Source organism: Eurosta solidaginis, chromosome 4, assembly GCF_040869045.1.
Source record: "Eurosta solidaginis isolate ZX-2024a chromosome 4, ASM4086904v1, whole genome shotgun sequence".
In the NCBI taxonomy this organism is placed as follows: domain Eukaryota; kingdom Metazoa; phylum Arthropoda; class Insecta; order Diptera; family Tephritidae; genus Eurosta; species Eurosta solidaginis.
The window spans coordinates 28,454,673-28,482,378 of record NC_090322.1 but is presented as its reverse complement, the minus strand read 5'-3'; the positions used below and the strand labels follow the sequence as shown (position 1 = coordinate 28,482,378).

Here is a 27,706-nt window from a genome sequence, read left to right as displayed (position 1 = left end):
TTACTCAAATGTCGGAAAAACAATATCATTCCAAAACATATAATAAATAACGTAAGCTGCACCTTCCAAAGTTTGGAAGATGACACACCATACAACAAACAGATTGGCCAGTTAATTTCAGATTTTCGAAGGAAAATACTTAACTTGGAAATAAAAATCTCCTTTTGGAAGATAAATCGACTAGAACAACAAATCAATAATCTAAGATCAATTATCCAATCCAGAAGCTTACCTAACACGAATGATTTTTTCCGAACACAAGAAATTAGCTATCAAAATAGACACGAAGTAACCATGAATAACTTGAACACAAAGTACAACAAGCTAGAATCAACTCAAATACAAACACACATCACATCTGACACAACATGCTTTATACACAATGCAACAACTATAAATTTACCAAAAGACGTTATGCTCTTAATGGGCTTAGGCCCAAACTTTGGACTGCCAACAACTCCTAACAAGCTACCAACCAAACAGATAATAGCAGAAGTGGAGTGCATTATGCAAAATTGCGTAGATCCCCAAAACAGGAACGAAATCAGACAAACGGTGACACGCACAATATTACAAGCCAAATCAACAGCAAGAAAATCCAATTTAGAAAACTTCCTACTACAAAAAGAAAAAAGTTGCATACAGTTTTTTAAGAACAATCCTGAAATAATATGCACTAGATCGGATAAAGGAAATAAATCTGTGTTTTTGTACAAAAAAGACCTATTAAAACTTGGAGAGGAGATGCTCAGCGACACTGACACATACAACGCCATAACTGACCCAACAAACAAAATACAAATCAAAAACAATCTGTTTGTAAAAACCCTATTCAATAGAGGTAAAATAGACTCCCTAACTAAACGGAAACTTACAACGTACAACGCAAACCCACCAAGGATATACTTCGCACCAAAACACCACAAAAACGAAATTCCAATGCCACTTAGATCGATCTCCGCCGACTATGATGGACCAACAACAGCACTGTCGAAATATGCAACAGCGATTCTAGCCAAAATACCAAAATCGCAGTTCCACATATGCAATTCATTTGAATTTAAAGCATTCATCGCCCAACAAACACACGAACCGGGCCAAATACAAGTATCATTTGATGTAAAAAGCCTATTTACAAATGCGTCAGTTGATTCTATTTTAAGAATCTTAAACGAGAGGTGGAGGGAAATTGAATCCATCACAAATCTTTCGCAAAGTGAATTTATCGAAATGATTACTCTTTGCACAAAAAACAGCTATTTCCAATTTAACGAACAGTTCTATGCACAGAATTCCGTTGCCCAATGGGATCACCCATCAGCTGTATTCTAGTAGAAATTCTAATGGACAACGTTTTAGAACGAGCCATTCAGAGAGTAAAAGAAGAACTAGAATTCAACATTAGCATAATTAAGAAATACGTAGACGACCTATACCTACTACTACCTGAACACATCCTTCCATCGGTCTTAAAAATATTCAATGCCATAGAACCAGGAATCGAGTTCACATTTGAAAAAGAACAACAAAATATGCTACCATTCTTGGATATGGTTATTTTCAGAAACGCACAGGACGGAACCTTTAACACGGACTGGTACCGTAAACCAGTCTCATCAGGTCGTATTTTGAATTATAGGTCAATACATCCATTAACCCAAAAAATCAGCACCGCAAAAGGGTTAATAAACAGAGTTCTTAACTTAAGTGATGAAAAATACCACAACAAGAACAAATTAATTATAAAAGGCATCCTCAAAGCGAACGATTATCCGCCAAAATTGGTGTCAAGATTAATAAATCATTATAAAATATCCATCAACAACAAAAACACCGACCCGATATTAACGAGCACCAACGCTCAACAACAATTAGCAGAAATTAAAACTATGACAATTTCATATTTCCCGTATATTACAAAATGTATTACAAACAAATTCAAAGAGTTCACTGCCAACGTCCGTTTTGCGTACAAAAATAAAAACAATGTTGGGAAAATGTACAACAAGATTAAAGACAAAATACCAACAAATAAAGAAAAGAACGTTGTATACAAAATAGATTGTATTGACTGCCAGCGAAGAAAAAGTTATATAGGCACTACATCTCAACATTTATACAAACGCCTAAATCAACATAGAAAAACTGTTGAGAAGAAAGAAACAGAAAAAAGTGCACTCGCCCTCCACGCTATTACTTTTGGACATAGATTTGACTTCGAAGGAACTAAAGTATTGGCTAGAGAGAAAAGTTGGGGAAAAAGAATCCTATTAGAAGAAATATTTATTAAAGCTGATAAAAACTGTGTTAATAAAAGAAGCGTAGAAGCTAAAAACATCAGCGACATCTATACGTGTATTTTCTAACAATGTCAACAATCATCAGCTGCTCTACATAGTCCATCAAGCACGAACCGGCTGACAAAATATCAACAAACGTCAAATACGTATATATATATAGTTTGTTGTTTGAATTTTACATTGTGTTCATTTTATTACTTATTTCTTTTAAATTTTATTCAAATTTATAAATAAGTTCTATAATTTAAAATTTTATATATGACCATTTCTGCACAATGCAGAAAACAAAACATCTATACAAAACAACTGGACAAGGAAGAACGCAGTAATTTTGAGTAAGAATCTGTGATTTCAATAATTGTGTTATATATGTACTTTTGTGTGTATATGTAATTAATAATTATTAACCCTCTTTTGCAATGCAAGGCCTTATATACTAAGTTTTATATTTTTTTTTTTTTTTTTTTTTTGTCATTAGGCCCTGAAGAAGACCAAAATAAAAGGTCGAAACGTTGGCGATAAAATAAAAAAGGCGTTTTTCTGATTCATTGGACTGTAAACCCGAAACCAAAAAAACAAATTTACAATAAAAGTTTAAGATTGTGTACTAAAAATTAAGTATTATAATTAGTAGAAGGAGAAATCAAAACTAATTTAATGTAAATGGAAAAGAAAAATGTGTTTACTAGATACTATGAAATAAAACATTTAGTACTAAAATTATTACTAGTAGAACTTCAAACTTAGTTTGAATGGAAAAGAAACAACTTTTCACTATAAAATGTGAAATAAAAGCCTAAGTTAGAGTATGTAAAATTTAGTACTAAAATTATTACTTATATAATATAAATCAAAAATTAGAAATTTTTTGCTAAAAATGTAAAATAAAAGCTTCAGATTGTGTACTAAAATAGTACTGGGGGGAGCTCAAAAATAAGTCAATTTAAATGAAATCTGAAAAACTGTTTCTAGAAAATGTGAAGTCAAAGCTTAAAATTGGGTACTAAAAATTGTGTAGTAATAGCTAGAACTGATTTAGGAGCGTACCGGTTTCTATTCTATAATCTATGTGTGGACTTTATTAACCGGCCTGTTCAACCCAACCCATTTTATGTAACACCCGCCAAAACTTCGGGGAGTGTTTTTCTGGCTAAAACAGTGTTGTCACAACAATAAAGCTAAAAAAGTTTGCATTTTTTAGTACTAAAACTATGGTTACCAATTTTATGCAAAACTATGTCAAATTAATACTTATTTTGACCTTTAATAGAATTAGCAATTAAATTCTTGGTGTTTGTATTTTAGTACAAAAACGTCGGTGCTACATGCTTGCATGCAATAAATCTTTTTAAAAAAAGTACATTTGACAAGTTTTTATGAAGTAGTAAATACAGTTTATCTCGCGCTTTATATACAATTTTTAAAAATAAGGTTGTAGCAAAAAATTAGGAATACGGCAATTTTCAAGACAAATTTTCATTTCAACTGCTTGACGAGATGGTTACTGCTTTGCGCTTTCAGCACGGCAGTTAAATATTTTTTTTATTTTATTATTATTTTTTTATATAATTTTTGATTTTTGATGGCCTTGTTTATTTAAAAAATGTAAGGTTTTGTGAGCTCGAGGCCTTGCTTTGAATAAAACACTATGTTAATATTCATACATATATCTGGTCGATATTTCGACTTCAATCTGAAGTCATTTTCAAAATCACTGCCGATCGACTATCGATCATGCATTTCCATGCAATTTTGAAAATGACTTCAGATTGAAGTCGAAATATCGTCCAAATAAATGCATGAATATTAACATAGTGTTTTATTCAAAGCAAGGCCTCGAGCTTACAAAATCCTACATTATTATTTTTATACTCAGTTGAGCAGAGCTCACAGAGTATATTAAGTTTGATTGGATAACGGTTGTTTGTACATATATAAAGGAATCGAGATAGATATAGACTTCCATATATCAAAATAATCAAGATCGAAAAAAATTTGATTGAGCCATGTCCATCCGTCCGTCCGTTAACACGATAACTTGAGTAAATTTTAAGGTATCTTGATGAAATTTGGTATGTTGGTTCCTGAGCACTCATCTCAGATCGCTATTTAAAATGAACGATATCGGACTATAACCACGCCCACTTTTTCGATATCGAAAATTTCGAAAAACCGAAAAAGTGCGATAATTCATTACAAAAGACAGATAAAGCGACGAAACTTGGTAGATGAGTTGAACTTATGACGCAGAATAGAAAATTAGTAAAATTTTGAACAATGGGCGTGGCACCGCCCACTTTTAAAAGAAGGTAATTTAAAATCTTTGCAAGCTGTAATGTGGCAGTCGTTGAAGATATCATGATGAAATTTGGCAAGAACGTTACTCCTATTACTGTATGTACGCTTAATAAAAATTAGCAAAATCGGAGAAGGACCACGCCCACTTTTAAAAATAAATTTTTTTTAAAGTAAAATTTTAACAAAAAATTTAATATCTTTACAGTATATAAGTAAATTATGTCAACATTCAACTCCAGTAATGATGTGGTGCAACAAAATACAAAAATAAAAAAAAATTTCAAAATGGGCGTGGCTCCGCCCTTTTTCATTCAATTTGTCTAGGATACTTTTAACGCCATAAGTCGAACAAAAATTAACCAATCCTTTTGAAATTTGGTAGGGGCATAGATTTTATGACTTTAACTGTTTTCTGTGAAAATGGGCGAAATCGGTTGATGCCACGCCCAGTGTTTATACTCAGTCGTCCGTCTGTCCTTCCGCATGGCCGTTAACACGATAACTTGAGCAAAAATCGGCATATCTTTAATGAACTTAGTTCCCGTGCTTACTTGAACTCACTTTATCTTGGTATGAAAAATGAACGAAATCCGACTATGACCACGCCCACTTTTTCGATATCGAAAATTACGAAAAATGAAAAAATGCCATAATTCTATACCAAATACGAAAAAGGGATGAAACATGGTAAGGTAATTGGATTGTTTTATTGACGCGAAATATAACTTTAGAAAAAACTTTATAAAATGGTTGTGACACCTACCATATTAAGCAGAAGAAAATGAGAAAGTTCTGCAGGGCGAAATAAAAACCCTTAAAAAATTTCAGGTATTACATATATAAATAAAGTAGCGGTATCCAACAGATGATTTTCTGGGTCACCCTGGTCCACATTTTGGTCGATATCTGGAAAACGCCTTCACATATACAACTACCACCACTCCCTTTTAAAACTCTCATTAATACCTTTAATTTGATACCCATATCGTACAAACTCATTCTAGAGTCACCCCTGGTCCACCTTTATGGCGATATCTCGAAAAGGCGTCCGCCTATAGAACTAAGCCCCACGCCCTTTTAAAATACTCATTAACACCTTTCATTTGATACCCATATCGTACAAACATATTCTAAAGTCACTCCTGGTCCACCTTTATGGCGATATCTCGAAAAGGCGAACACCTATAGAACGAAGGCCCCCTCCCTTTTAAAATACTCATTAACTCTTTTCGTTTGATACCCATATTGCACAAACGAATTCTAGAGTCACCCCTGGCCCACCTTTATGGCGATATCTCGAAACGGCGTCCACCTATGTAACTAAGGATTACTCCCTTTTAAAATACTCATTAACACCTTTCTTTTGATACCCATATTGTACAAAAAAATTCTAGGGTCACCCCTGGTCCACCTTTATGGCGTTATCTCGAAAATGCGACCACCTATTCAACAACCACGAATTCCTTTTAAAACCCTCATTAATACCTTTAATTTGATACCCATATCGTACAAACTCATTCTAGAGTCACCCCTGGTCCACCTTTATGGCGATATCTCGAAAAGGCGTCCGCCTATATAACTAAGCCCCACGCCCTTTTAAAATACTCATTAACACCTTTCATTTGATACCCATATCGTACAAACATATTCTAAAGTCACCCCTGGTCCACCTTTATGGCGATATTTCGAAAAGGCGAACACCTATAGAACGAAGGCCCCCTCCTTTTTAAAATACTTATTAACTCTTTTCGTTTGATACCCATATTGCACAAACGAATTCTAGAGTCACCCCTGGTCCACCTTTATGGCGATATCTCGAAAAGGCGTCCGCCTATATAACTAAGCCCCACGCCCTTTTAAAATACTCATTAACACCTTTCATTTGATACCCATATCGTACAAACATATTCTAAAGTCACCCCTGGTCCACCTTTATGGCGATATTTCGAAAAGGCGAACACCTATAGAACGAAGGCCCCCTCCTTTTTAAAATACTCATTAACACCTTTCTTTTGATACCCATATTGTACAAACAAATTCTAGGGTCACCCCTGGTCCACCTTTATGGCGTTATCTCGAAAATGCGACCACCTATTCAAAAACCACCAATTCCTTTTAAAACCCTCATTAATACCTTTAATTTGATACCCATATCGTACAAACACATTCTAGAGTCACCCCTGGTCCACCTTTATGGCGATATTTCGAAACGGGGTCCACCTATAGAACTAAGGCCCTTTTAAAATATTCATTAACACCTTTCTTTTTATACCCATATTGAACAAACAAATTCTAGGGTCACTCCTGGTCCACCTTTATTGCGATATCTCGAAACGACGTCCACCTGTGGAACTAAGGATTACTCCCTTTTAAATACTCATTAACACCTTTCATTTGATACCCATATCGTATAAACACATTCTAGAGTCACCCCTGGTCCACCCTTATGGCTATATCCCTAAATGGCGTCTACCTAAAGAACTATGGCCCACTCCCTCATAAAATACTCTTTAATGCCTTTCATTTGATACACATGTTATACAAACACATTCCAGGGTTTCCCTCGGTTCATTTTCCTACATGGTTATTTTCCCTTATGTTGTCACCATAGCTCTCAACTGAGTATGTAATGTTCGGTTACACCCGAACTTAACCTTCCTTACTTGTTTAGCATTAAAATTAGTTAAGAAATTCAGTGCCACTTTTTAGTACTTAATTTTTGTTACGCTTTTAGTACAACGACTTTACCTAGAAATAACATAGAGGTTTCGTAATATTTAACCATTATTTTAAGCAGTTTTCGATAAAAAAATGGTAAAAACTAAATTAATTCCAAAATTTTAGAACTTACTTTTACAGGTTTTCTGCATTTAATGTTTCGATTTGGGAAATTATGTATTGAGTGAAATTCGTTTATACTAACTTTTAGTACTTAGTTTTTAATTTATTTTTCTAGCTTATCTAACAACTTATCTATTTAAGTACTTATTTACAATATTTACCTATTATATAAATGCTGTTTGACGAAAAATTTATTAAACTAATTAAGTAAATTATTTTTAGTACACCTCTGTTCTTTCCTCAAACTTTTTTACTGTATAAGAGCTTACCTTGAATCGTCTGGCGCGCTTCTGATTTGGTCCTGTTAAATTTAAACCGCACGAATTGCAGCGCAGGCATTCCTCGTGATAATGATTGTTATCGTAGAGTGGTGATGGTTCTGAAAAATGAAAAAAAAAAAACAACTCAATTTACTAAATATCTTGCAAAACGCTGTACGTTTTAGACATAAAAGTCAGTCGAATCATTTTGTCAACAAAATTTATGAATTTCGTATATCTCGCTTCCCCTTCTTGTTGCAAGTTATTCGCTTTCCTTATATTCAACATACATACTTACACTTATATGCAGAGACATACGTACATACTGACATATATTTGTAATCGATATTCGTAATGGGATATAAAATTATTTTGCCATATCCTTGACATATTTTGCTCTAACCAACTTAACACAGTTGGAGTATAGAAGGAAATGTAAATTGAAGCAGACAGATTTATGCTTCCATCTAGAGTATACGAAAGCAGCACATATCCTGCTAGAGACACACACACACTCAAACATATTTGCTTATTCAACAAAATATCAATAAAGCATAAATCTCTATAGACAGCAAACTATAATAATAACTAAAGAACTGAGTGGGGTGGCAAAATTGGTGAATGAATCGTACGATAGAAGATTTGTGCAATCGCCTGCTGTGTGAGCAAATGAAAAAAAAAAAAATAATAACAAACACAAAAATACAAACCAAACAATGCTGCGTTGCAGTTTATGAAAACGGCAGAAAAAACATCTTCGTTTTTTTTCCTTTTTTTTAATTTCCTCTCAAAATTGATCCTTGAGCTTTAGTACGATTTTTGTTGATTCTTTTTATAGTTTTTTTTTTTGGCAGCTCAAAAGCGGTTTCACAGTCTATATAAAGCCTATAAGATAATAAAAATAAGCTGTAAGGCTAATAATAATAAGCAATAAGTAGTTAAGATGTTAAAGCGTGTTCATGCGTAGTGGAACAATCTTCAGATGTTGCTCATACGCAGTGGTGGTCATTTTAATGTTGGTTAATATTCTGTAGCGTCCAATGTAATTTATACACGGTGGTGCTTAATGGATACGAGATGCTGCGTCATCCTACTAGAAGTCTGTATTGTACTATTTCTTGATCAGTTATTGACTATTTCGTTACCCTTCTGAAATCATCCCACCATGATTTCGGAATGCTTCGGACCTAGTTTTGATTGATTTCGCGATAATTTTCTATTACTTTCCTGCAAAAAATGCATTTGTCTGGGATGAATCCGAGATTAGTCGCAAAGGAGTATGCGACCAGTGCCACTTTTGATCTCTTTGTATGAGTTGAACTGTTCCCTTTTGTTTGAGCATGTCCTATGAAGATACTAATTGTACACATTTATACCCGAAAAGGATCGATAGCACCAATCCCCTTTGTACCCATATGGGAACATATGAAGACTAGTCCATTTTCGTTTCTATAAGGACTCAAATAGGGCAAAGTCGCATTGTTCATTGCAGAAACACAATCGAAGGGTTTGTCAAGCCGCCAAATCTATTTTATGTAAGTTGTTCGCCCGCTTTTCAACCGTAACTACGGCGTAGACGTTAAGTCCTAGTAAGTTAGGTTCGGTATAGGGCTTCGCATTTTTCTTAAATAGTTCGATCCAATCACTTCGTTGCCGCTTTGTTTAATATTTCTTAAAATGGGCTACACAGATTTAAAATTCACTAATCCCAACTGTACCCGAAAGGGACTAAAGGGGATAAATTATGCCCAAATGTAGACAAAAGAGAGCAATCGAAGATCAATCTCTTTAGAGATTAATCGCACGTTTTTTTACAGGGTTCTTTAACATTTATAGGTTTAAAAACGATTAATTCATTTATTTTCATTTCTTAATTATCTGAGAAGCACTTTTATCTGCGATCGCATGGGAATCATTTTAGAATTATATCCGAATCATTTCCTTAAATTTTCGGATTATTTCTTTATAATTTCCCCAGTCCCATTAAACAAGGCCCCTGCACTCAAAAGCACTCCAGCAGGTTTCTTTAGTTTTTGCGTAGAATGCATCGTGTTTCTTGAGAGGGGGTTTCTGTCTATATAAGGTCATTACGCACCTACCAGTTCAACCAAATCTAATAATTTCATTGATATTTGAGATTCTTTCGGATACTTGCAAAAAAATTTAAAAATAATTCATTACCCTTTTCATACATTTCTGAGTTATTTTCATATTATGTGGAGATCGATAGAAGCATTTCAGTATTATTTATGAGTACAGCCAGGATCGTTCCGTAATTACCTCGGACTTATTTTTGTACCGTCTTTACAGATTAGCAACATTTAGCAATTATGTGCTTGGTTACTTTAAGATAATTGCGATCACGGCTTCAGATTTAATTTAAGTTAGTTTTCATCTAAGCTTGGATTTAAGTTAAGGTTCAAAATGGATTCTGGTTTCAAGACCCTCTAGGCCTCTGTTTAAGCTAAAACTTTGATTTAATTTTGACTTCAATTTCAGTTCCGGTTAAGTAATTGTAGCATGAAAGCTTCAGCGGTTCTAGTAGTACTCGCAAAATTTACAGACCTCTACGCGTGGGAGTACCGAAGAAGATTTAATGATGAGCTATACGCGGAAAGCGAAGAAATTTAAGGCCGAGCTTATCTTCCAATTTGCGTCGTGCTCCTTTTAATTTTTCATACAAATTGGCGGGACGGGACCTACTTGTTTTATGCCGACTCCGAACGGCATCTGCAAGGCAGACGAGTTATCACCGAGAGCATTTCATGGCAGAAATACACTCGGAGTGTGTGCCAAACACTGCCGAGGGGCAACCCCTTTTAGAAAAAATTTCTTCTAATTGAAAAAACTTCTTTCAAACATTTTGATGTTGCTTTGCCCAGTGCGTGAACCCAGGATCTTTGGTGTGGTAGGCGGAGCACGCTACCATCACAACACGACGGCAGCTGCTCAACATAGTGCAGCGAAATAAAACACACCGGATTCGTTGGCTAGGCTATGTTATGCAAATTAAGGATAATAATCTGGTTAAGAAAGTATTCTTTTTCGATCCCGCCTACGAACGCAGAGATAGTGGGCGGCCTACACTACTCTAGAAGGACGGAGGAAAATTATGTATAAACCCTGCGTGTTAACATTTGGCGTCAGCGAAGAAGTGTCTGGCGGGCGCGCCTTGTTGGACGGTTATAGCCGTTTAAACGGTTAAGCGCTTATCAACTAACTAAAAAGGACATTAAGTTTTCGGTTTCAAATCCAGTTCTGGAGTGCCCTAATAATAGTTCAGGATTTCTTTGGTTTGGCGGAAGGAGTTTCTTCACTATTTCCTATCCTTGTATTCTACGTAAGTTTTTTTCGCTCAATGGCGACAACTTCTTTGCTCGCTTGAGTGATTGTGATTTTTCCATGGCCACAGATCTGGCATGTGTGCGGGTTCCTCCGCATCCTGTGGCGTATTTTCCGCAGCTCCGTGATTTCAATATTTCACCGGTATACCTGTGGCATAGAAACATTGCAAGATTGGCAAAGATCGTGCATTGTTTATTCAAACGTTGGATACGTGATTTGTTCGGAATATGATCGCTGCCAGATAGGTCCTCCATGACACTCAATCCACCTAATGTTATATCGGGCATGGAGTACCTAAAGCCTGGCCGTCGGTATGTTGGGGTTGTGCATGGTAAGAACGAGCTTGCTTGCCATCTCAGGGACTTGACTTCCTCCGGTAATCATCTGCTATATTCTCCATTCGATGGCTTTTGCGTTATCTCCCGCTACGTTCGGGTTAACTGCTAGGTCCCTTAGGTCGTCTTCAATAAGTTCAAGCTAGTCCCTGAACGTTTGAATGATTCGGGAACAAGTAGGAGCTTACTTGTTATATAAATCGCAGTCACGTGGACGCACCCCTTTCTGGCAACACAGTTGGCAATAATGGCGTTAGCATCCGCCATCCAGATAGCAGTGCCGGAATTGTCTATATGATAATCATTTTTGTTTATTTAAGATTCACTCATGATACCGTAGTTGGCTTTATGATTAAGGATGGAGCTGCCCGCGTATGGCCCTAGGGCCGGGCATAGCTTTTGCCTTCCCCCGGTTTTGCCTGAAAAATTTTTGTCTCTTTCTAATCCGGTGAGGAGAAAGGCGCTGTTCTGCTGGTAGCGGCTGTAGTGCAGAGATACTTTGCCTTGTGTAGGCATTATCTAGAAGGATGTTTTCCGGCATTTAGATTTAACGAAATTTATTGGGAACAAAAAATTACACTGAAGATGGCACATAGCCGAAACTGTAAAGTGAATAAAATAAAACCCTTTCAATATACATCGCTTGGATTGACCTTAGCTTCAGTTGTGAATAATGCTTTGGTATTGGTTGGATTTCGGTACAGATTTCGGCTTCGGGATTGCCTTTGTTTACGGTTCCTGCTTAGGTTACGGCTTTAACTTGTATTCGCTTTCAGTTTAAAAATTGATTTTGGATTCGGATTTGTTTACATTTTAAGGTCCAATTTTAATATCGCATGCTAGTAAGATCATTCTGATTTGGGTTATAGAGAGCAATCAGAATGTGTTAATTATTTGTTTTATTTGTTTGCCTGAGGCAAACAAATATCTAAGCTGAGATAAGGCCGATAAGTTCAATTGAATCCTTTTGCTTTTGTAATTTCCTAAAGAAATTTAATTTATTTTTATTTCTTTTTCTTACAAAAGCTCAACTTATTGCAAATATTGCCCACTCGATGCAGGTAACCTTCCTATCTGTTTGTAGCTGCGTACGTGATCTTTTTGGTAATTGCGTTTATGCTGAAGGTCATTTCGAGTTGTTCTTTTATACGCTAGACTAGTTCGAAATCCCGTCACATATTTTTGATTTCTCATTAATTGCTTTTCTTCTTCCCCTTCTCGCCTTCTAGGTCTTCTCGCGCACATTGCGCTTGCCAATCTCTATTATATTTAATTAAAACTTTTATTAAACTTTTAACCAACTAAGCCTATTTGTTGGTTGAGTAGCCTTATTTAAGTGGTTTGCGAATTAGTTTTTTTTTTAATTTAGTAATATTTCTAACTTGAAATAATCACTCACATAGTTTTTATTTAATTTCTTGTTTTCTCACGTACAAGCTTTTTGCTCAGTTTGCTGTTTTTTTTCTTTTTTGATTGCTTTAGGAATGATTAGTGCCAAATTACGCTCTAGCAGTGGTTCGAGAATGATCGACCAGCGGTTTCTAAGGATACACCGAGCTTTGGATAACTTATGCAAGCCAAAGCTGAACTGGCAATCAAAAATGAGAGCACCGAATTTGAACGGATTACTCTTCATTTGCCCGATTGCTCAAACAGAATTTGAAATACAACAAAAGTCTTAAAAACCAAAATATATTTTGTCTCACCACAAAATATGGTACTGAAGATGGCCCACACAGTTTGTCATCAAACCAAAATTAAGAAGAGGTTTTCGAAAATTGTTTCCAATAATATTTTAAAAACTATCCCCTGATGGGCAAACATTTTTTGCGTTGCAATATTTGGTTGTGCCATCTTCAGTGGCTACTTTTGTTGTGAACACAAAAGATGCCATAGCTGACCAAAGAAAAAAAAATTACAAAGTATGATGCAAAATCGTTCCAAAACTTTTCAAGCTCATTATTGGTTGTAAGAGTCGTCGTTTTAGCTTTTGGGTTGCTTTATTTAAAAGATTCAATTGTTGGCAAAGTCGCAGGAAACTAAGGCTCCGTTTCTAGTCGCATTCTTGAAACTGTTAGCGAGTTAGCCAATGAGCAACTGTATTAGGGAATTCAAAAATTTGGTAGTTCGCTTAGGCTCGTTTTTGAGTATTTCGGTACTTTGAGCAGAAGAACAGTGCACCTTCTAACTTTACCAGGCTTGAATTATTTGTTGCTGGAAATCGAGTAAAGGAGAAAGAACTTACGCTAAAGAAATACCTTGTGTGCGTACAGCAAGCCCTTTTCTTACTAGAAAATTTTGATACGATGACAAGAAATTCCGTGAAATTTCAGATTCAGAAACTAATTTATATTTGAAAAGTGAGCTTCACTTCCCCCTTTTCACTATCAATCCCATTCTCTTCCAACTTATATCCCACTTTTCTTTCTGTCCTTATCCATACCTTATTCCAAAGTAAAATTTCATATTGTGGCGAATGTTGACATCACTATGCTGTTAGTAAATAATCACAACAACAAAAACGGCAAGCAGCCAGACTTATGTACAAGGCAACGAAGAATATTCCACAAACATAACCAGCAGCTCGAAGTGAAGAGATATCTCACATAAACATATGTAGTCATTAGCTAAGAGAAGAAGGTGCTACTCACACGTACACACGCATATTTGTAGCTAACTAACTAAGCAGGAGATACAATTGTTCTAGAAGGTGAAACGTCTAGACCTTATGCAAACGAGGTAACAGAGAGTATAACAGCAGCACAAGCTGAGTTAATCAGTTTGATTTAAACAGGCTTTTGTGAAGTAGATGGTAATTGTGAAGTACTATTCCCAAAGTAGTCTAATGAAGGCTAGTTTGCAATACTGAATATTGGAGTTATTTATTCGACCGTTCAGCGATTCGATTGTTAGTAGAAGGCACAAAATAATCGGAGTACCCCAAAATTCGTTACAATATATTTTCATGGAAGCTGTTGAGTGTTTAAATCGTTACTAGAAACCGGAATAAGCTGGATATTTTACCGATAGATGTAAGTGTTTACATTTTTTATTTAAGTAGAGTTTGCAAATATTCATGTACCTATGACTTTGTCCCAGCTTCTGGAAAATCGCTGTAGGTTTCAGTGACAGCTGGGATGGAACAACCGTGGCCGACTGGTTGTAAAAACATCACGCTGCTATATTATTGTTGCGCATTTCAGGAATTATTAATTATTTTGCATCTACTGTTATCGTTCGAATCGATGAAATATCGAATTAATAACTCAAATATTCAGTTACATTACTCGCGTTATTCACTGATAGTGTGTTAAAATAAAACTGATTGATTATTTTTTAGCTTGCGCTGCTTTTATGCTCTCAGTTGCAACGTTTGTTGGTTGTTAAGTTATACACATGTATATGCGGGAGTAATGTCATCTTCGCTCTTAGCTGATACTTACATGATGTGTGAGTATTTCTCTTTGTTCTTCGCTTTTGGCTGCTCACTACATGTACATATGTGAATTATTCTCTTCAAGGTTTACATGTAGGTGTGGTTTTTATACTCAGTTGAGCAGAGCTCACAGAGTATATTAAGTTTGATTGGATAACGGTTGGTTGTACATATATAAAGGAATCGAGATAGATATAGACTTCCATATATCAAAATAATCAGGATCGAAAAAAAATTTGATTGAGCCATGTCCGTCCGTCCGTCCGTCCGTCCGTCCGTTAACACGATAACTTGAGTAAATTTTGAGGTATCTTGATGAAATTTGGTATGTAGGTTCCTGAGCACTCATCTCAGATCGCTATTTAAAATGAACGATATCGGACTATAACCACGCCCACTTTTTCGATATCGAAAATTTCGAAAAACCGAAAAAGTGCGATAATTCATTATAAAAGACAGATAAAGCGACGAAACTTGGTAGATGAGTTGAACTTATGACGCAGAATAGAAAATTAGTAAAATTTTGGACAATGGGCGTGGCACCGCCCACTTTTAAAAGAAGGTAATTTAAAACTTTTGCAAGGTGTAATTTGGCAGTCGTTGAAGATATCATGATGAAATTTGTCAGGAACGTTACTACTATTACTATATGTACGCTTAATAAAAATTAGCAAAATCGGGGAAGGACCACGCCCACTTTTAAAAAAAATTTTTTTTTAAAGTAAAATTTTTACAAAAAATTTAATATCTTTACAGTATATAAGTAAATGCTGTCAACATTCAACTCCAGTAATGATATGGTGCAACAAAATACAAAAATAAAAGAAAATTTCAAAATGGGCGTGGCTCCGCCCTTTTTCATTTAATTTGTCTAGGATACTTTTAACGCCATAAGTCGAACAAAAATTAACCAATCCTTTTGAAATTTGGTAGGGGAGTAGATTTTACGACGTTAACTGTTTTCTGTGAAAATGGGCGAAATCGGTTGATGCCACGCCCAGTTTTTATACACAGTCGTCCGTCCGTCCGTCTGTCCGTTAACACGATAACTTGAGTAAATTTTGAGGTATCTTCATGAAATTTGGTATATATGTTCCTGGGCACTCATCTCAGATCGCTAATTAAAATGAACGATATCGGACAATAACCACGCCCAATTTTTCGATATCGAAAATTTCGAAAAATCAAAAAAGTGCGATAATTTATTACCAAATACGCATTAAGCGATGAAACTTGGTAGACGAGTTGAGCTTATGACGCGGAATAGAAAACTAGTAAAATTTTGGCCATTGGGCGTGGTACCGCCCACTTTTAAATGAAGGTAATTTAGAAGTTTTGCAAGCTGTAATTTGGCAGTCGTTAAAGATATCATGATGAAATTTGGCAGGAACATTACCCTTATTACTTTATGTCTGCTTAATAAAAATTAGCAAAATCGGAGACCGACCACGCCCACTTTTTAAAAAAAATTTTTTTTAAATTCAAATTTTAAAAGAAGAGTTAATATCTTTACAGCATATAAGTAAATTATGCCAACATTCAACTCCAGTAATGATGTGGTGCAACAAATTACAAAAATAAAAGAAAATTTCAAAATGGGCGTGGCTCCGCCCTTTTTCATTTAATTTGTCTAGGATGCTTTTAATGCCATAAGTCGAACAAAAATTAACCAATCCTTGTGAAATTTGGTAGAGGCTTGGCTCCTAGGACGGTAACTGTTTTCTGTGAAAAAGGGCGAAATCGGTTGAAGCCACGCCCAGTTTTTGTACACAGTCCACCGTCTGTCCTTCCGCTCGGCCGTTAACACAATAACTTGAGCAAAAATCGATATATCTTTACTAAACTTAGCACACGTACTTATCTGTACCCACTTTATCTCGATATAAAAAATGGCCGAAATCCGACCATAACCACGCCCACTTTATCGATATCGAGAATTACGAAAAATAAAAAAATGCCATAATTCTATACCAAATACGAAAAAAGGTATGAAACATTGTAACTGGATTGGTTTATTGACGCAAAATATAACTTTGGAAAAAACTTTGTAAAATGGGTGTGACACCTACCATATTAAGTAGAAGAAAATGAAAAAGTTCTACAAGGCGAAATCAACAGCCCTTGGAATCTTGGCAGGAATACTGTTAGTGGTATTCCATATATAAATAAATTAGCAGTACCCGACAGATGATTTTCTGGATCACCTGGTCCACATTTTGGTCGATATCCCGAGAACGCCTTCACATATACATCTAAGGGCCACTCGCTTTTAAAACCCTCATTAATACCTTTAATTTGATATCCATATCGTACAAACACATTCTAGAGTCACCCCTGGCCCACCCTAATGGCGATATCTCGAAAAGGCGTCCACCTATAGACCTAATGCCCACTCTCTCTTGAAATGCTCAGTAACACCTTTCGTTTGATACCCATATCGTACAAACATTCTAGAGTCACCCTTGGTCCACCTTTATGGCGATATCTCGAAAAGGCGTCCACCTATAGACCTAATGCCCACTCCCTCTTAAAATGCTCAGTAACACCTTTCGTTTGATACCCATATCGTACAAACAACTTCTAGAGTCACCCCTGCCCACCCTAATGACGATATCTCGAAAAGGCGTCCACCTATAGACCTCATGCCCACTCCCTCTTAAAATGCTCAGTAACACCTTTCGTTTGGTATGGCGATATCTCGAAACGGCGTCGACCTATGGAACTAAGGATCACTCCTTTTCAAAATACTCATTAACAGCTTTCATTCGATACCCATATCGTACAAACATATTCTAGAGTCACCCCTGGTCCACCTTTATGGCGATTTCTCGAAAGGCGTTCACCTATAGAACTAAAGCCCATTCCCTTTTAAAATACTCATTACCACCTTTCATTTGATACCCATATCGTACAAACACATTCTAGAGTCACCCCTAGTCCACCTTAATGGCGATATCTCGAAAAGGCGTCCACCGATAGACCTAAGGCCCACTCCCTCTTAAAATGCTCAGTAACACCTTTCATTTGATACCCATATCGTACAAACAAATTCTAGAGTCAGCCCTGGTCCACCTTTATGGCGATATCCCTAAATGGCGTCCATCAATAGAACTATGGCCTACTCTCTCTTAAAATACTCTTTAATACCTTCCATTTGATACACATGTCATACAACCACATTCCAGGGTTACCCTAGGTCCATTTTCCTACATGGTGATTTCCCTTATTTTGTCTCCATAGCTCTCAACTGATTATGTAATGTTCGGTTGCACCCGAACTTAGCCTTCCTTACTTGTTTGTTTTGCTGTTGTTGTGCATTTATTTACTAACAGCATAGTGAGGTGCGAAATGCCAATATTCGCCACAATAATTTAAGTAGCTTATACTGAGGATACAGAGCGGCTATGCAAACGTCTTATCGCTGTCTACTGTTAAATCAATGGTCGCAGTAACAGTAATGTTATTGACATATCTGTTGTTAGCGAGCCCGTTTTCAGAGGCTGGTGTGTAGGATTTTCTACGACATCTAGTGCTAGTACACAATCCTAAGTCAATTATAAGTAAATCTACTATCATAATCACTGATAAAATCCGCTGTGACTGAGATGTCATAATGACATATGACATATCACGTTGTTCCTTAAAGTCACGTGAACAGCCAACACTAAGGCAGACAGAAATGAAGGGTAATGGATTGTTTTTTGTTTGGAAAACTAATCGGGCGTAAAAAAGTGAAAACAAGACATAAAATGTTTGAAGTATTAAAAAATAAATGTTTGTATAAGTGTGATTATGCCGCAGCTGTGATTTACTTGTAGTTCTTCCGAAGCTGGTTGTCTATTTTGGTGAAAAAATATTTGAAAGCTTAAATATTCTAAAGTAATTGATAGAAGTCGGCCATAAGCGAAAGATCGGGGCATATTAGCGGGCTTATTTTGCGTTAATGTAAAAAACAACTCTACTTAATGTGAAAATTTCCACAAAATATCCGCTGACTCAGGGAGTTTACATTTTCTCCCATAACATTACTTCATATTGAATTATATAACATAATTTAAGTTGTTTTTTGCTTTAATTCAATTCTTCACAGATTTCTTAGAACATTTTTCTTTTTGTTCTTTCGACTTGATAAATTTCACTTGTAAGCGATGCATGAATGACTCAATTAAGAGCAAGTATGTCTTGTACCGTTAATAATTACAAAAAAGAATAATTATATTCTTGCTGTATCAGTTACAGCTCAAGAATAAACGGATCTTTTTATTTTTTTCTTGGCTTGGCCTTAATTAGTCAAATAGTAAAGTAGCCTAAGTAGCGCAAAAGTAGTAAAGAAATGAAAAAAGAGCAAAAATTAATAAAGCAGAAATCTAGCAAATTGGTGTTGTAATATTTTACTACGCCTTCTTGGCTAAATGCTCATGAAAAATACTTGAGAAAACGAAAATAGCAAAAAAAGTCGTATTCTTGCGGAAAAACTCTCGAGACAGAAGCAAACCAATTGACAGGCGAAAAAGAAGAGTTGGTGTTATTTGCGGCAAAATTCGAGACCACTATATTATGAAAATAAAAATTACATTTATTTTTTTAAGTCACTAGCCCACAGCCAGGTTTGTGAATACTCTCAATATTTTGTTTATATGCATTAACGCACCAATAAACGCTGCGGACGAAAAGGGTTGACACTCCTTCTAAGAGAAACTAGAAAAGGCGTACGATAATTGCCCCCGTATGATTTAAAATCAATTTAACCTTAACGACAGGGTGGGCAATAAAGATGTTTTGTCCTCACAGGCGAAAATTTAGACACTACGATGTAACATCTTCCAACGGGTTGAAGCTGGTTTGCGCTGCCACTACTCGAGAAATAAATCATATAGAGTATCAGATTCCAGCATAAGAAGATACACAAAGATACTTCGCTATCTCTTGATCGAAGAGCGCGAAACCAAATCATACACGTCGAAAAATACGCACACGCCCTTATGCAGCAAAGAAAGTGCGTGCAATGACGCAAGCAAAGTTTGTCGTTGAAACGTTGCTCCCCAAACTGATAGCAGATGATTGCTCCACTCGGCTCTCACATCTGCTCGCTGAGAGCAATATTCAAGCTGACGATGTGATCGATCAGTCATTAAATACCGCCTTTGCTGACATTATAGGTTTCCAGCGAGCTATCAAAAACAACTGGTACGATAAGGAATGTCGCTGGTAGTCAGCATGCATCAACTCATATATTAAATAAAGTCGGATGAGCGCATGCCTCGAAATTGGAATTTAAATGGTCTCTGTCCAATACACACAGCGTATAAGGGTATATTAAACGCAAATTTTCCATCGACCAGATCTGCACAATGTGCCAGATCGTGGAGAAGACCAACGATAAAAGAATCGAAACTCGCCTTTTTCCTCTCAAGGGGTAAGGGCAAGTATGCCTGTCGTAAGAGCTGACTAAAATACACAAATGATTCAAGAGGCTGCGCAGCGCAATTTATAGATACTCCAGCTCAAGTACTCAACTTCACCTACCCGAGGCTCTGGCGACTCCAAGTTCCTCGTGATGGTGCTTGTTACCAGAACGGACCGGATCTATATCCGGCAAACGACCATCAAAATCAATAACACTCCCCAAAACCTTCGGGGAGTGTTTTTATCGCTACAACAACAAGATTATCCTTCTTTTTGTCGACTCTAAAGCAGTTTTTGTCATGGCGAAAATAAGCTGTTTATATGCTTCTATGTCTAAGTTTGAGTTCCCTGTAAAGTTATTAACCCTCTGCCAAATAATGTTGAGCAAAGCCACTAGCTCTGTTAAGTGAGCGAAGGAGCTCTCCAAGCCATTCATAACCAAAGGAGGCCTCGTGCGGTTTCTTTAACCTCATGCTGGAGCCGATAATTCTCTCAGCAGAACTTAATCGTAATGGCACAATCTATTATAAGAACATACAATTAATGGCGTATGCTGATGATATTGATGTAATTGATGTTAAACGCACTGTTAGTTGTGTCTCCTCCGAAATAGATAAAAAGGCAAAAACAGTGGGCCTTGCAGTAAAAGAAGACAAGATAAAGTACTTGCGGTCATCCAAGAAAAAATCAGCGCATTCGAGGCTTGGCAGCCACGCTGCTGTTGACGGATATAAATTGGAGACTGTGAAGGAGCCTTTACAGTTTTTCTTAAACGGACCTCTTCCTATTATTTTAATTCCTCTGACTTCCTCTCCTTCTCCTATAACTCATGTCATTTTCTTAATTTTACTTAACCTCGTCTTTTTGATCAAATCACCCTGTACCCTGCTGTCTTTCACTCACCTTCCACTCCTTTCCCTTTTATGTGCATATCCGTATTCAATACAACATTTCTTTAAAATCTCACCATCTCTAACGTCACAATAGAAAAGTAATAACTAAGAAAACCATCTTACCGCCTATATGTAGGCTACAATTATTCTCTTTTTATTAGAAAAAAGGTATTAAAATCAGAGAAAACCCATAATTCTACTGCTCTGCTGTACAAATGAAATTTTGAACAATGAATGTAAAAAAGGCATTTCGGCATGTTTTTATACTCAGCTGAGCAAAGCTCACATAGTATATTAACTTTGTTCGCATAACGGTAATCCGTAACGGCATAAACCAATCGAGATAGATATAGACTTCTATATATCAAAATGATCTGGGCGAAAAAAGAAATTCATTTAGCCATGTCCGTCCGTCCGTCCGTCTGTCCGTCCGTCCGTAAACACGATAACTTGAGTAAATTTTGAGGTATCTTGATGAAATTTGGTACGTAAGTTCCTGGGCGCTCATCTCAGACCACTGTTTAAAATGAACGAAATCGGACTACAACCACGCCCACTTTTTCGATATCGAAAATTTCGAAAAACGGAAAAAGTGCGATAATTCATTACCAAAGACGGATAAAGCGATGAAACTTGGTAGGTGCGTTGACGCAAAATAGAAAATTAGTAAAATTTTGGACAATGGGCGTGGCACCGCCCACTTTTAAAAGAAGGTAATTTAAAAGTTTTGCAAGCTGTAACTTCGCAGTCGGTGAAGATATCGTAATGAAATTTGGCAGGCACGTTACTCCTATTACTATATATGTGCTAAATAAAAATTAGCAAAATCGGATGACGAACACGCCCACTTAAAAAAAATTTATTTTAAAGTCAAATTTTAACAAAAAATTTAATATCTTTACAGTATATAAATAAGTTATGTCAACATTCAACTCCAGTAATGATATGGTGCAACAAAATTCAAAAATAAAAGAAAATTTCAAAATGGGCGTCGCTCCGTCCTTTTTCATTTAATTTGTCTAGAATACTTTTAATGCCATAAGTCGAACAAAAATTCACCGATCCTTGTGAAATTTGGTAAGGTTATAGCTTCTATGACGATAACTGTTTTCTGTGAAAATGGGCGAAATCGGTTGATGCCACTCCCAGTTTTTATACGCAGTCGACCGTCTGTCTTTCCGCTCGGCCGTTAACACGATAACTTGAGCAAAAATCGATATATCTTTACTAAAGTTAGTTCACGTTCACCTGAACTCACTTTATCTTGGTATAAAAAATAGCCGAAATCCGACTATGACCACGCCCACTTTTTCGATATCGAAAATTACGAAAAATGAAAAATATGCCATAATTCTGTACCAAATATGAAAAAAGAGATGAAACATGGTAATTGGATTGGTTTATTTTCGCAGAATATACATAACTTTAGAAAAAACTTTGTAAAATGGGTGCGACACCTACCGTATTAAGTAGAAGAAAATCAAAAAGTTCTGCAGGACGAAATCAAAAGCCCTTGGAATCTTGGCAGGAATACTGTTCGTGGTATGGCATATATAAATAAATTAGCGGTACCCGACAGAAGATGTTCTGGGTCACCCTGGTCCACATTTTGGTCGATATATCGAAAACGCCTTCACATATACAACTATGGGTCACTCCCTTTTAAAACCCTCATTAGTACCTTTAATTTGATACCCATATCATACAAACACATTCTAGAGTAACCCCTGGTCCACCTTTATGGCGATATCCCGAAATGGCGCGCACCTATAGAACTATGGCGCACTCCCTTTTAAAATACACATTCCAGGGTTTCCCTAGGTTCATTTTGCTAAATAGTGATTTTCCCTTATTTTGTCTCCAAAGCACTCAGCTGAGTATGTGATGTTCGGTTACACCCGAACTTAGCCTTCCTTACTTGTTTTAACTGAATTTTTATTTTTTGTTTTAAAATGTAAATAGTAGGTGCGCCCAACCACTCAACCAGAAATAATTATAAGGCGCAAGGGTTACAAGTTCAAAGCAAAATTCAAGTTTTATATAGCACCTTTTGAATGAGTAATAGTGAAAGTTTTGCTATTAACTGTGTGCAGTCAATTATTTTCTACGCCTAAAAACTTGCTAAGCGCCTTCATGTATATTACCTGTAAGCAGGTGAGCAAATATGTAAATACATACTTTGATAAGTTGCCAGTGCTCTGAACATGTTTCAATCAGAGTATATGCGCACAAAGTTAGAATCACATAAAACCTGAATATAAATAAAAACAAATGGGCATCAACTGCGCCTAAAAGTATACCCAACACGTAGCTACTAATATATTATTACTTATTAGCAGTTGTACTTGATGTGCAAAGTTTAGTTTAGAACATAAAAAAGAAAATGATTATTTCCAATTCAAACGCTAAAACTTTGCAATGCACATTCAAACAGCTAAAGAAAAGTGCTCATGAAACATTTAGGAATGTGTACCAAGTAAGCTTTGGCGTTTAAAACGTAAAAGTAGGTAGCCACAGCAAAAATTAAGTTTCCAAACTTTTACATTGTCAGATTTGCAGCGAACATTTGTCGTGGAATTATATTGAAGATTTGCAGACTTTCAATGTAAAACAGAAATGCGTAATTTAAAGAAAAGAATAGCAGATTTGGGGAAAACGAATGGGAAGTGCTGAGATGAAAAAAGGAAGAAAAATTTATTTAAAAGAAGGCAAACATTTAAGGCAAGTAAAATATTCCCACTGACGTAAAAGTTTTTACAAATGGCGCAGATACTTTTGGCTAAACTAGGGTAGGGCTATGATGTATTTACAAGGTGGCTGACGTTGGCAGCTTCTCTTTCCAATCCGCCATCTTGAACTCCCACTCTGAAACTCGATTTGCCTCCTTGTGAAACTACTTTTTCATTCAGAGGAAAAATTGTAATAAAACCCATACAAATTTATTTTCCTGGAAAAGTATGAAACGGCATCACTTTTTTCTCCAACTTTATTTTGTGTTAATTTTTCTATCGTTCAAACTAGTGACATTTCTAAAAAAAATGTATTGCTTATTCAACAAAATTATTTAAATGATGGTAAGATGTTTTATAATTTAAATAATATCGATAGATATTATTTTAATATGTTCTTATAAATTTATTTATAGGTTTTGTTAGAGGTGAAGCATGAAACCAGACTTCTGCTTATGAATCTGTGCAGCCGCCGTTAAACATTTGAAGCTCCTCTAAAGCAATTAGATGGCATTAAGGGTACAAGTTTGGATTTGCTGGTACAGCGCATATTATTTGTTTATCTACCACCTGAAATGGTGTATTGAAATACAAAAGAATATACGTATGTCGGGTCATTTGGTGCGACCGGTGCTGAAATATGCCGATTCTGTGAAACATTTCTGCAATACCGTATTAGAGAGTCAATTGATTGCCTATGCGGCACAACGTTTGGATGAAGCATTTACCGTTGGTGATAAATTCGTTCATAAAGATTTGATAGCAATTCCACGTATTCAAGATCAAGTTGATGCACAAAATGATTATGATAATAATGTCGCAAATATTAACGAGACAGGCTAACGCAAGCGTAAACGTCGTTTAACCCAACGAACTCTGTACGAAGCACGAGCTTTGAAAAAACAATGAGGAATGCAGCTGAATTGATTGCCGCCGATCCAACATTGGCTTTCCAAAGAGCTGTGGGATTACATAAGTAAGGATGAGTCAGAAAATCAAGTACCCCGTGAGAGTTTGGAACAACTTATAGTCCTCTTGCCACGCGAATCAGCACAATGTCATGGGGAACTTTAGTGCAACTCTGGCAGCAAGAATACCAAAAACAGTTTCCACCACCAATTGGATAAAGTTAAAACCATGTCAAAGGTTGAAGCGGAATCCTTAAATAAACGAGCATTGTATGGCTATCTACAAGTCATCAGTAATACGTGTTTGGAACGTTTTGTTACTTTTCTTTTTGGTCGAGTCGAAGCGCAAATAGTTACAGTCTCTAGCACCCCATCAACGACAGAACGACGAAAACGTGAATCGCAGGGCAATAATGTGTCTGCTGAGAAATATAATTCGGTGTTACGCTACCGAATGCCAGTCACCTAAAGTTCTTAGGGGTGACGTTCGATAACAAAATCACATTCAAGTCACATTTCACCGAAATTTTATCCAAAGTACAATGCCGCAACAAAATCCTGAAGTTGCTTAACAGTAGCACTTGGGGAAAAGATAAAGAAACGTTGATAACCACTTGCAAAGCAATTGGCCGGCCGCTCATATGCTACGCGTCATAAGTTTGGTCGCCTAGTCTTAAAAACACGCACTGGAAAAGGCTGCAGGCCTGCTAAAATGCTGCACTCAGAACTTTCGCGGGATGTCTTCTTATTACCCCTGAAAACATTATATAGTAAGGCAAAAGATCTCAAAATTAAAGAGCATAACGAAATGCTGAAGGGACAATTTTTGCTTAGTCACACACCAGGAAACTATAGCAAACAACTGCTTGATCTAGCCCCGCCTCCAAGAGAGTTAAGTAAACATCTCCATAAGAGCCCTAAGCAAAATATATACAGAAACAGTAAACGCTTATGTTAGGTTGCGGCCTGTGAACCACGTTATTAATACACACTATCTTATCCTTGCAGAAGAAGAAAGCATACCACCAAGGGAGACCCGAGGCTCTCTTTGGCTATGGACCTCTGCCCACAGTTGGGCTATAAGCATATTGGTTGGAGGATAAGTATTTTGATACCCCTTCTCGAAACATAATTTAGCATAATCAAAAGTTGGCGGGACCTATACTATTATTTTTTTCTTTTGGGGAATGTTTTTTTAGCAGAAATATACCCGAATCGCTTATCAAACCATTGTCGAAGGACGACTGGATACAAAAAATTTCGAAAAAAATACACATTGCCTATTTACCGCCGCAGTCGCTTTGGTCTATATTCACTTCTTTAATAAACAAATTACAAAATATTAGTTTCGTACTTTGCCAAAAAAAGTACTAGATTTAATTCTATTTCACAAAAGGGCCCCTTCTTTTCTTCCCCTTTCTCTCATCCTTCGTTTAATATGGGAGTTTTCAAAATGAGCTGTCACTACATATACCACCTTGTCATTATTACATCATGGGGTAGGGCAAAGTAAATTTTCAAAAAATCAAATCAAAAAAAAAAAAAAATTAGAAACAAATTTAAACTTTGGAACAGTCTCTTTTGCAAAACTCAAATCTTTTTCACATTTTAGAATTTTTGTTCTTTGGAATTTTGGCTTTGGGTCACCTTTACATAGTTTTTCAGGTATATTATTTTTCTCGATTAAATTTTCAAAATTGAGAAAAAATTAAAACAAAATCTTGAAAAAATAATTGTGCAAAAGCCATCAAAAATATAAAAACATTTTTCAGTGTATCAAATGTTTTTTTTTTTTTTTTAAATTTCGAAACTTGTGTTTAAAATTCGTTTCAACTTAAAAAATACATTTTTTAAATATCTTTTGCAACGTAGAAATTAAAAAAATGTAATAGAACCACAATATAATTTTTAAAATATTTTCAAAAATTTGTTAAAAAAACATTAAGTTTCGATTACCAGTTTTGTTTTCAAAAAGCTAACTTTATCAAATTTTAGATTTTTTTTTTTTTTGAAATTTTTGCCCATGAGATTCTTAACCAGTTTTCTGATAATTAATTATTGTTGTTGTTTTACCGGCCTTCATGGTTAATGTTTATATAATAGTCAAGCTCTGGGCCAGATCAAATATATATAAATTTAAACCACAAAATGATTATGTGTAAACATATATTTGTCAATTTTTATTTTTGTCGATATTTCGACTTCATTCTGAAGTCATCTTCAGGAACCGTGGAATGCACAGCGTCGACTGATAAAATTTTGTAACTGAAAACAAAAATTTACCAAAATCTTAAAATAATAACATAAAAAAAGAGTTGGAAACATAAGCTTGCAAATGCCATTAAAGTTATAAAAACATTTTTCACTGTATCAAAGCTAATTTTTTTGAAAATCGACTCTTTTGTTTTTGAATCCTCGTTTTAACTTAAATATCGCTTTGTTTAAATATCTTTTTAAAATTCAAGCGAAATGAAAGTCCTAATGAACAATATTTTTGTTTTTTCAAATTAAAAGTTTGCCAAATTATAAATTTTTTTTTTTTTTAATTTTGGCATAGGTCAACTGGCTAGTGATCTTTAAGATTTTTAATTTCCGATTAAAGTTTTTGCTATGTCGAGTTTTAAAAAACTTTGAAAGATTCAAAATATAATTTTAATTTTTTTTAACAGTTTGTTAAAAGACATTTTTAAGCAAATTTTCAAAATCATAATTTTAGCTTAAAAAGAATCGTTAATTCACTTTTTCTAACCTCGATATGGTTATCTCCTTAAATATCTGACAAGAAACTGAAAAATCAAACTTATTTCCAAAGAAATGGGCATGAAAATATATGAAGAAATTCTCAAAATGTGTCTGTTTTTTGTGTTAGAGGGTATTTAAAATTGAAAACTTTTACTTATATATAATATAACATGTTATAATATTGTAACGAATTTACTGACATTCCGCTTATTC

The 27,706-nt window shown here is 35.7% G+C and overlaps 1 protein-coding gene and 1 pseudogene across 24 annotated transcripts in view; one reads left to right on the top strand and one right to left on the bottom strand.

The window, feature by feature from the left end:
* rsh (radish) overlaps positions 1-27,706 on the bottom strand; it is a 798,688-nt gene that overhangs the window by 155,014 nt on the left and 615,968 nt on the right. For all 24 annotated transcript variants that reach the window (XM_067780984.1, XM_067780983.1, XM_067780985.1 and 21 more), the window contains one exon: positions 7,709-7,818. In XM_067780984.1, the coding sequence (XP_067637085.1) occupies positions 7,709-7,818 (110 nt within the window). The remainder of the gene's footprint in view (positions 1-7,708; positions 7,819-27,706) is intronic.
* Positions 20,693-25,220, top strand: LOC137247568 (lipid storage droplets surface-binding protein 1-like; annotated as a pseudogene).